The sequence below is a fragment of the Oncorhynchus clarkii genome, chromosome 6, assembly GCF_045791955.1.
Source record: "Oncorhynchus clarkii lewisi isolate Uvic-CL-2024 chromosome 6, UVic_Ocla_1.0, whole genome shotgun sequence".
Taxonomy (NCBI): Eukaryota; Metazoa; Chordata; class Actinopteri; order Salmoniformes; family Salmonidae; genus Oncorhynchus; species Oncorhynchus clarkii.
In genome coordinates this window covers 33365141-33376369 of record NC_092152.1, presented here as the reverse complement: position 1 = coordinate 33376369, position 11229 = coordinate 33365141, and the positions used below count along the sequence as shown (strand labels likewise).

At 42.1% G+C, this 11229-nt stretch overlaps 1 protein-coding gene across 1 annotated transcript; it reads left to right on the top strand.

Moving 5' to 3' along the window:
- Positions 1-416: 416 nt before the first annotated feature.
- On the top strand, positions 417-9988 carry LOC139411019 (endoplasmic reticulum-Golgi intermediate compartment protein 2-like). The gene is made up of 14 exons (XM_071156801.1): positions 417-649; positions 976-1127; positions 1446-1554; positions 1823-1869; positions 2082-2149; positions 2346-2386; positions 2715-2816; positions 2957-3052; positions 3264-3319; positions 3492-3590; positions 3994-4091; positions 4197-4359; positions 6601-6680; positions 9565-9988. The coding sequence occupies exons 2-14, from the start codon at positions 1019-1021 to the stop codon at positions 9640-9642; spliced, it is 1146 nt and encodes a 381-aa protein (XP_071012902.1). The 5' UTR covers positions 417-649; positions 976-1018; the 3' UTR covers positions 9643-9988.
- The last annotated feature ends 1241 nt before the right edge of the window (positions 9989-11229 follow it).

Below are 11229 nucleotides of genomic sequence, written 5' to 3'. Positions count from 1 at the left end.
GAACGGCAGGAATATTTACAACATTAAGGGTGGGACACAGCCAGTTGAATAAGACCTTACATGTGATAGGAAAGTATCTAACAGGAAAATGTATTGCCAGGAAACAGACCGTGGAGCATGTATTGATACAGTGCAGACATTATTGGAGGGAAAGAGAGAGGTTGAGATCTAGTATGAGAGAGAAGGGGATACAGAACATTTGTTTAAAGAGTATATTGAGTAGAACGTCATTAGATATAGTCTCAAATATTTTATCTTTTTTAAGAGCAATGGGGCTGGCAGGTAGGATTTAGTTTCTCCCTGTCTCTGGCCCACACTCCAAAACAGTAGGTGGCGGTAATGCACCATAACGTTGGATGCCAACCGCCGATAAACCCCACCGAAGAAGAACGGATGTCTGTGCGCGGAGTCAGTCTGCTTACTGTTGATCACCAGAGGGCGCTGTGGCAAAATGAATGCACTCTACTCAAACGTCTATGGTAGTACACCAGGTCAAAGGTTACCAGCGGCAGTTTTTTTTTGTTGCAACAACTAACGCAGTATCCAGATGTTTCAATCCTGAACCAAGCATAGAACAATGGATTGATACAAAAATCGGATTTCCCTCTATGGCGAAAATGAATGGGCACCCGAGACAGTAACGACCGAAGTATGACTATTATAAAATACACAGCCGGGTTTGATAGCTACCGGTAGCCAAGATAGCTAGCTAACTACCAGCTTCTAGTCAGCTGGGAAACGTCAATAGGCAAACAGAATGTAAAAAGTGCCAGGTGGTGGCTCAGAATATTCTGCATACCTGTGGCCAGAAACAGATGGGAGGGTTTAAACTTGCCATTCTTGTTTTCTAGAGAGGAAATATCGTTTTCATAAAGTCCTTTCAAGCGGCCACTGTTAAAAGTATTCGGATATGACATTATTTGTATAAGATTGCTAGGCTATATAACACAGTTTACTTCTATGTTGAACTTAAAGATTTAATGCATGAGGGATCCAGTGGACGCTTGCCCCAAACAAGATGAGGAGACTAGTGTCCCGGAAGAAGGCTCTAACCCTGGTGAAGGAGCTGGATGCATTCCCCAAGGTTCCAGAGAGCTATGTGGAAACCACAGCCAGTGGGGGAACAGGTGCGTTATTAACTAGCCAATGTAAATATGAATTGTAAATAAACTATTATTAAAATTATAGATTGGATACATTGTAAAATGTTAAATTAATGTATGCTATTAAGAATAACCCAACACCTCGAGTCCATCAACGATGTCAACCGTAGTATAAGTGCAATGGACAAACAATAACATATACTGTAGGGCAAAGTTTAGAACAGAGCATCTAGGCCAACCCTAGTATAGTCATGTACCTGTTTGCTTATTTTAATCAATGAGTAGCCTACTCCAGTTGTAAACTTGGCCTTCTACATCACTCCTCCTTTGCTGTCTTTTCAGTGTCCCTGATAGCCTTCACAGCCATGGCTCTGCTGGCTTTCCTTGAGTTCTTTGTCTATCGAGACACATGGATGCAGTATGAGTATGAAGTTGATAAAGACTTCTCCAGGTAAAAAACAACTCTCAAGACCATGGTCATGTTCATTAGTCACCAAAGAGATTATTATTTTATTTTTATGTTTTGCAGTGGAAAGTGAATGTTAGTTGGTCCCTACCAGTTTCAGTCCATTTGCTTCCGTTTGGTGCCTAATGAACACAAACACAACAGTCTGGCATATCATTTTTGAGTTAGCTGGGCAACGTCAGCAGGGAAATACTTACTGTACAGCTCCAAGTGCACTATAGAGCTAACTAACACAATCTTCTCTCTTTTGCAGTAAATTAAGAATAAACATAGACATCACAGTTGCCATGAGGTGTCAATGTAAGTATTTACACTGTTTGAAGGTTGCTCTCACAATTTAGGCCTAGACATGGACATTAGGATATAATGTGATTGTGTTTGTCAGCAGTAGAATTAACATTTCAGTAGTGTTGTATGAAGCCATTGACTAGGCTGCCCTTCTCTTCCATCATGTCATATTGATTGATTATATTATTCATTGATTTGCTTTTTGTCTGGGTGGCTGTATGTAGTTGTAGGTGCAGATGTCCTAGACTTGGCAGAGACCATGGTAGCTTCAGATGGCCTACATTATGAGCCAGTAAGTATGACTCTGTCTGGTACCTGCTATAGCAGCCTAACCAGGCCAGTCAGTTAAGAACAGTAAAGACACAATGACAACCTGACAATGACAAGATGCAAGTGCGGTGAGAATTCAGGGTTCCATAAATTTCATCATAATATCTTTCCAGTGACAATGCCCTTTCTTAATATTTTTTCCCATGGTCACCTTGCAGGTCACCTTTGACCTCTCTCCTCAGCAAAGGCTGTGGCACAGGTAAGATATATCAGCCACAAGATATGTCTCCTGACAGTATAAAAATGCACCACCAGAATGCATCTGCACATGCACAACTAAAATGGTAATGTTGCATACAGAGAAGCAAAAGATGAGATGGTTGGCTACATGTGGCACATTTTCACACATTTTAATCATGATGCATAATATCTGTCAAATAAACCTAATAAAGTAAAGACAGTATGGTGGAGTGAAGGCTATCCATTGACCATCTGTTATAACTTCTCACTCCTATATAGTGACTCCCCTCTACAACACTCCCGTGTTTAACCTTTCCCTTGCTCACTCATCTCCCTTTCTCCCCCAGAACTCTGCTGATGATCCAGGACCGTCTTAGGGAGGAACACTCGCTGCAGGATGTGATCTTCAAGACAGTCCTGAAAGGATCCCCCACCGCCCTTCCTCCCAGGTCTGTAAAAAATAATACAGCTTTGCTGTGACAGTGTGTGTGTTTGAGTGAAGTTAGGTATTGAAGTAATTGATAAACTGTATTGAATGATTACGGTTATGTTATTGAAGTGACTCTCCTCCCCTCTATTCTCCTTCGAGAGAGGACAGCCCCTCCCAGTCGCCTGCGGCCTGCAGGATACACGGCCATCTTTATGTCAACAAGGTGGCTGGCAACTTCCACATCACTGTGGGCAAGTAGGTCACCGCTCCTCTCTCTACAACTAACTTCTAGCTAGTGTGCCCTAATGAACACAATGAGTGTTTCCAGGTTGTCCCTCCCTGTTTGTCTGTTTTCTCCGTTGGGTGCCTAATGAACATGACCTAGATGCTTGAATCTAGAATATGAGTTATCATGCCCTATGTGGGAGGAGTCTCCGCAAGCTTGACCTTTTCACATCACCTACAGGGCTATCCCACATCCTAGAGGCCACGCCCATCTAGCGGCCCTCGTCAGCCACGATAGTAAGTTTCTTTGTTTAGAGTTTAACTCCCATACATGATACATAAAAACATCCTAAACAAATGTAAGTTATGATGGAACTATGTGATGTCTTCAATTGAGTTAACACATTTAAACCTGACGATATCCACAGACCTGGAGTTAATGATTGTTCTGATTTGTTGTTGATTACAGCGTACAACTTCTCCCATCGCATCGACCATCTGTCGTTCGGAGAGGAGATCCCAGGGATCATCAACCCTCTGGACGGGACAGAGAAAGTCTGCACTGACCGTAAGTAAAAAGACATCACGTCAGTCCTGGGTACAAATATCATTCCAAATAATTCAAATACTGACGCCATGCTTGATTGTTTCCATTGTAACAGGCAAGCTCAATAGAAAAGTTCCAAAAGTGCAATCCCCACACACCTGGCACTCCAGTCAATTATCAAAGCATTGGAAATATTTCAAATAGTATTTAAACCCAAGGCTTTATCACGTCACATCAAACAGGCTACATGACAGGCTTCCTAAATGCATAGATAAGTCATGGGTTTTTTGGGGAAGTAGTTTGTCTGCCTCAACATGTTCTGAAGAAATTGGGACATTGTATAGGAATTGTAACTTTGTTAATTTCATCCTTCATTAAAGAATATATATTCATGTATGGACTGTTTTCCTTTGATCCTCGTCAGATAATCAGATGTTTCAGTACTTCATCACCATAGTGCCCACTAAACTGAACACCTACCAGATCTCAGCAGACACAAACCAGTACTCTGTCACCGAAAGGGTAGGTCCAGGATGTGTGTTTATTTGAGTGTACAAGGTCTATGCTGTGTGTGTGGATGAACTGAAGGTGTGGGTGTATCGTCATCGTTTCACTCTGTTTGTGTAGGAGCGGGTGATCAACCACGCGGTGGGCAGCCACGGAGTATCTGGGATCTTTATGAAGTATGACATCAGCTCGTTGATGGTGAAAGTCACCGAGCAGCACATGCCCCTGTGGAGGTTCCTCGTCAGGCTTTGTGGCATCATCGGAGGCATTTTCTCCACCACAGGTACCCACACACAGCTGGCAACAAGTGTACAGGGGTGTATTCAGTAGTGTGTAATGTTGCAAAATGTTTTGCAACAAAAACATGTCTCTTATTGGACAAGTTAAGGTTAGCCCCTCCCTATTTTGTCCCATTTGCTTCCTAGGGAAAACACCCCAAGTATGTCCACCTGGGTCATTATCATTAGAGCACATCGTAAAACAAATTTGTGCAATGGAAAAAGTCCAGGTAGTCCCTTCCTGTTTGTCTGTTTTCTGGTGTTCAGTGCCTAATGAACACGACCCACCTAACAGGACCCACATCTATCCAAAGCACTTTAGGCAAAAATAATCACAGATAGTTGTAAAAATCATCCTTATTATTTTGTGACGTCTAAAGGCGTCCGCTTCCCAGCCTAAACAGTTCGGGAGAGTTAGCGCATACAGTACCAGTCAAAGGTTTGGACACACCTGCTCATTATGTTGACTATTTTCTACATTGTAGCATATAGTGAAGACATCAAAACTATGAAATCATGTAGTAACCAAAAAAGTGTTAAACAAATCAAAATATTTTATATTTGAGATTCTTCAAAGTAGCATCCCGTTGCCTTGATGACAGCTTTGCACACTCTTGGCATTCTCTCAACCAGCTTCATGAGGTAGTCACCTGGAATGCATTTCAATTAACAGGTGTGCCTTGTTAAAAGTACATTTGTGGGATTTCTTTCCTTAATGTGTTTGAGCCAATCAGTTGTTTTGTGACAAGGTAGCGGTGGTATACAAAACCATCAAGCGTTATGATGAAACTGTCTCATGAGGACCGCAACAGGAATGGAAGACCCAGAGTTACCTCTGCTGCAGAGGTTAAGTTCATTAGAGTTAACTGCACCTCAGCTTGCAGCCTAAAATAAATGCTTCGGAGTTCAAGTAAGACATTAACATCAACTATTCAGAGGAGACTGCGTGAATCAGGCCTTCATGGTCTAATTGCCGCAAAGAAACCACTTCTGAAGGACACCAATAATAAGAAGAGACTTGCTTGGGGCCAAGAAACACGAGCAATGATATTAGACCGGTGGAAATCTGTCCTTTGGTCCAAATTTGAGCTTTTTGGTTACAATCGCTGTCTTTGTGAGAGGCGGAGTAGGTGAATGGATGATCTCCATGTGTGGTTCCTCCCGTGAAGCATGTAGGTGGAGGTGCTATGCTGGTGACACTGTCTGATTTATTTATTTTTATTTTATTTATTTTTTTAAATTCAAGGCACACTTAACCAGCATGGCTACCACAACATTCTGCAGCATTACGCCATCACATCTGATTTGCGCTTAGTGGGACTATCATTTATTTTTCAACAAGACAATGACCCAACACACCTCCAGGCTGTGTAAGGGCTATTTGACCAAGAAGGAGAGTGGTGGAGTGCTGCATCAGATGACCTGGCCTCCACAATCACCCGACCTCAATCCAATTGAGATGGTTTGGAATGATTTTGGACCGCAGAGTGAAGGAAAAGCAGCCAACAAGTGTTCAGCATATGTGGGTACTCCTTCAAGACTGTTGGAAAAAACTAGTTGAGAGAATGCCAAGAGTGTGCAAAGCTCAAGGCAAAAGGTGGCTACTTTGAAGAATTTTAAAATAATTTTGATTTGTTTAACACTTTATGGGTTTCAGCATGATTCCATAGTTTTGATGTCTTCACTATTATTCTACAATGTAGAAAATAGTTTTAAAAAAGAAACCCTTGAATGAGTAGGTGTGTCAACTTTTGACTGGTACTGTATATTATCACAACTTTTTGTTCGTTTTGGACTTCGAGAAATGCTTTTTTGGGGGGGGCTGTCTCTCTCAAAAAAATTCTCCAGACAAGCCGAAGTCTACGCCCCTTTGTCGGTGAATGGTCGAAAGTAGGGATTCTTCAATAAAGTCTGTCGTTCAACAAGAGACGACCAGTTTTCATGCACATTTTTTTTTGAGGAATACTGCACCAAACATCTTAGATTGAGCAACTAACATCTATGCAAAAACGCCAAAATTAATGAGATTTGCGTTAGCTTAGATTAATTCGGACTCTTTTGAGCAAGTTGGCTGGCTGCGGCGTCTCAAAATGGAAAAACAGTACTATTGGCAATTTTCTACTTTTTTTTTCAAGTGAATGTATTTTTAAGGGAGTATGCAAGTACCCTCGTTCGAATTTGTCTAGGCGCCAGCTGAACTGATTCATTTGGAAGCCTTAAGACTTCTCTCTGTCCTCTCCATACAGGTATGATCCATGGAATGGTGGGCTTCCTGGTGGACGTCATCTGCTGTCGCCTCCAACTAGGAGTCTACAAACCCCGGGAGGCAAGTTAACACATCAAGTCAAACACGCTTGTCACAAGCTTGTTGACTCTTTTTTTTTTTAAAGTAAATATATACAGGACGCAGCATATAGGATACCCTCAACATAAGTATTTTGATCAATATCTGAATTGGACAGTAGTTAGCGTTGGTTATTCCTTTTCTCATCGCATGCTGCACTACTGCTTATTTAATTTGAAAACACATTAAAATAAACGTAAACTTAAAGGGGTGGTTTACCGGACAGAGATTAAAGCACGTTTGTTGAAAGTGCATTTTATTCCAGGACTAGACTTAATCTGTTTCTGGGAAACTGCACATTTTTTTATACACTTAACAAAAATATAAACGCAACATGTAGGAGTCCTAATTCATGACCTGAATTAAAAGAGCCCAGCAATTTTCCTTAACGCACAAAATCTTGTTTCTCTCAAACTTTGTGCACAAATTTGTTTACATCCTTGTTAGTGAGAATCCATCCACCTGACAGGTGTGGCATATCAAGCTGATTAAACAGCATGATTATTACACAAACCACATCACACAATGTCACAGATGTCTCAAGTTGAGGGAGCATGCAATTGGCATACTGACAGCAGAAATATCCACCAGAGCCGTTTCTAGAGAATTTAATGTTAATTTCTCTATCATAAGCCGTCTCCGTCGTTTTAGAGAATTTCGCAGTACGTCCAACCGGCCTCACAACCGCAAACCTCGTATAACAACGGCAGCTCAGTACCTCCGCATCCAGTTTCTTCACCTGTGGAATCATCTGAGACCAGACACCCGGACAGCTGATAAAATTGTGGGTTTGCACAAACCGTCACATCTGCTTGCTTGTCGTACTCATCGGGGTCTTAACCTGACTGCAGTTCTACGTCGTAACCGACTTCAGTGGGCAAATGCTTACCTTTGATGGCCACTGGCACGCTAGAGAAGTCTGCTCTTCGTGGATTAATCCTGTACCTGGCAGACAGCATGAATGGCGTTGAGTGGGTGAGTGCATCATGGTGGGGTTATGGTATGGGCAGGAATAAGCTACGGACAATGAACACAATTGCATTTTATTGATGGCTATTTTAATGCACAGTGATACCGTGATAAGATCCTGAGGCCCATTGTCGTGCCATTCCTCCGCCGCCATGACCTCATGTTTCAGCATGATAATGCACGGCCCCATTTTTGCAAGGATCGGTACACAATTCCCGGAAGCTGAAATTGTCCCAGTTCTTCCATGGCCTGCATACTCACCGGACATGTCACCCATTGAGCATGATTGGGATGCTCTGGATCGAATTATGACGGTGTGTTCCAGTTCCCATCTTCGCACAGCCATTGAAGAGATGTGGGACAACCTTCCACAGGCCACAATCGACAGCCTGATCAACTCGAAGATGTCGAGTTGCATGATGCAAAGGGTGGTCCCTTTCTGATCCACTTCCCTACTTTTTTTAAGATATCGGTGACCAAGGGCTGTTACAGTGACTGTATTACCGTCATGAAGGCAGTCATTCCACATGACCGTTTAGTCACGGTAATTAGGCTTCTCCAAGCTCTGATGCTGCTACTGGTCATTAGTAGCCTACCAAACTTGCTATAACTGCCTGGTACTCAGCACTCTATTATCCCACTAATCACTCTGACATCAATGCAAATGAGTTTGAAAATCGAATCAAACACTTCATTAGAGCTCATGTTGCGCTACATTTCTATAGGCTATGCAATTGTGGGAGAAATCGGAGTGACGGCCGCTAATAAAAAATATAACAAATGATTTGACTTGCAAGCCTCCCCCTTTTTCCTCCAAACATAACGATGGTCATTATGGCCAAACAGTCCTATTTGTGTTTCATCAGACCAGAGGACATTTCTCCAAAAAGTACAATCTTTGTCCCCATGTGCAGTTGCAAACCGTAGCCTGGCTTTTTTTGTGGTGGTTTTGGAACAGTGTGCCCCTCTTCCTTGCTGAGTGGCCTTTCAGGTTATATTGATATAGGACTCATTTTACTGTGGATATAGATACTTTTGTACTTGTTTCCTCCAGCATCTTCACAAGGTCCTTTGCTGTTGTTCTGGGATTGATTTGCACTTTTCGCATCAAATTACGTTCATCTCTAGGAGACAGAACGCGTCTCCTTCCTGAGCGGTATGACGGCTGCGTGGTCCCATGGTGTTTATACTTGCGTACTATTGTTTGTACAGATGAACATGGTACCTTCAGGCATTTGGAAATTGCTCCCAAGGATGAACCAGACTTGTGGAGGTCTACATCAAAAAAAATCTGAGGTTTAATGACTCCAACCTAAGTGTATGTAAACTTCTGACTTCAAATGTATTTCTTGTTAGCCGCTCAACATAGAATAAGCCTTGTGCGCACTCCCTCAAATGGTTGAGAAAATATTTATATTTTATTCTTCATACTATAAAATAATGCCATGGAATTATAAGCAAATCTTGTCTGCTAAATGAACTAGTGTAACCCACAGCCATTTGGCACAGCCACACCAGGACCTAACATGACAACTCAGAGTTGGCTATTCTTTTCTTCATATCATGCTCCTTTAGACCTGTTTAAGGTCTAAAGGTGTAGGCTATATTACATGGACTTTTTTAAATGGCTTGTAGGCTGTGTTTGTTAATTAATGGTAAATACCGTGAGAATGACAGTTATTTGGTTGACAATCACCAGCTGACAAAATTTCATGACCACCACAGCCGTACCAACAGATACATATCTGTATTCCCAATCATAGATTAAGGCCAAATTAATTTATTTCAAATGACAGATTTCCTCATGAACTGTAATTCAGTAAAATCTTTGAAATTGTTATGTTGCATTTATATTTTAGTTCAGTGTACTTTAATGTTTTCCCTCTCTCATTCTCAGATGGGCCTGCTGGACGACCATGTAAAAAACGAAGCCCCTGCCCCACCCCTGGAAGCTACAGAAAACCACACCCACTGACAGGACTCCCTAGGGCAGGGATCATCAACTAGATCAGGGCTCTCCAACCCTGTTCCTTGAGAGCTATCCTCCTGTAGGCTTTCGCTCCAACCCCAGTTAACTGATCTGGTTCAGCTTTTCAACAACTAATTATTAAGAATCCGGTGCTCTAGATTAGGGTTGGAGCAAAAACCTACAGGAAGGTTTTTATTTTTCTTGAGCGGATGGTCAGGGGGCGGGAACATAATTGTAAATTGACCTGAATAATAATCATTTTAAACCTCGCTTACGATCACATATCTCTCTATAATGCGTGGGAATACTTTGGAACTTTATTTTTTTCAAAATTAAAATGACTTGAAGCTGATTTTCTGGTGTTTTTACAGTCATTTTGTCCAACAAATTATTGGGGGAGGGGGACAAATAAAATCCCTCGTGTGAATTGGATCCCAATTCATGGATGCCAAGAAAGCAAGGCTTCCCCCACCAAAAAAAATCAATTTTGCCTCAGTGTTTCATAATTTTCCGAAACAGCGCCCCTCTGTCTCTAAGTGTAGGCCGTCTATCTGATACTGTCTGGTCCAAACGAGTATGACATTGTCATTTTCTAAGCAGCGTTGAGCTAAACACTGAATGGTCCTGGCACACCAAAAAAAGTGTCAATGGAAGCCAGCTTCAATTTTGGCAATTTTCCCAATGAGAGCATACGTCCCTGACAGAAACTTAAATTGTTGCATCTCGTTGTGTTGTCCTCCGATAGCTAGCTAGCTAAAATGGGCCCTTCCTTAAATTAGCCATGGATGGAGATGTGGTCTTACTTAGGAAAAACTATGGAGAATGAGTTGGAGTGTGGCCTGATCTGATGAATTCTCAGCAAGAAGGGTGCGCTGCCTTGTGCCTTTGGGACTACTAAGTATATTTTAAACCTCCCGCTTTGGGCTGGATGTGTCAATGTGTAGTTCATACATGCAACATTACTGTCTTACCTCAATTAGCCACGAAATCCCTAGTTTGAAAGCAACTTTTTCGGGAAGCTGTGCTGTGCTATTTTCCCTCACACGGGCCTGCCCCCTACCAATTTAAGTTCAGCCAATGAGCTTCAGCCCCTCGCCATATGAGTGACAGCTAGCAAGAGGTGCATCATGCACACACAGCAGAGCGCGAGAGCAATGACGTGGTGCACATACAGTGGGGAGAACAAGTATTTGATACACTGCCGATTTTGCAGGTTATCCTACTTAAAGTATGTAGAGGTCTGTCATTTTTATCATAGGTACACTTCAACTGTGAGAGACGGAATCTAAAACAAAAATAGTAATTAATTTGCATTTTATTGCATGACATAAGTATTTGATCACCTTCCCAACCAGTAAGAATTCCGGCTCTCACAGACCTGTTAGTTATTCTTTAAGAAGCCCTCCTGTTCGCCGCTCATTACCTGTATTAACTGCACCTGTTTGAACTCGTTACCTCTATAAAAGACACCTGTCCACACACTCAATCAAACAGACTCCAACCTCTCCACAATGACCAAGACCAGAGAGCTGTGTAAGGACATTCGGGATATAATTGTAGACCTGCACAAGGCTGGGATGGGCTATAGGACAA

Coding starts and splice junctions, on each gene's coding strand:
- LOC139411019 (XM_071156801.1), top strand. CDS start 1,019: ATGAGGAGACTAGTGTCCCGGAAGAAGGCTCTAACCCTGGTGAAGGAG. Junction 2,817..2,956: donor CCCACCGCCCTTCCTCCCAG/GTCTGTAAAAAA, acceptor TTCTCCTTCGAG/AGAGGACAGCCCCTCCCAGT. Junction 3,053..3,263: donor TTCCACATCACTGTGGGCAA/GTAGGTCACCGC, acceptor CATCACCTACAG/GGCTATCCCACATCCTAGAG.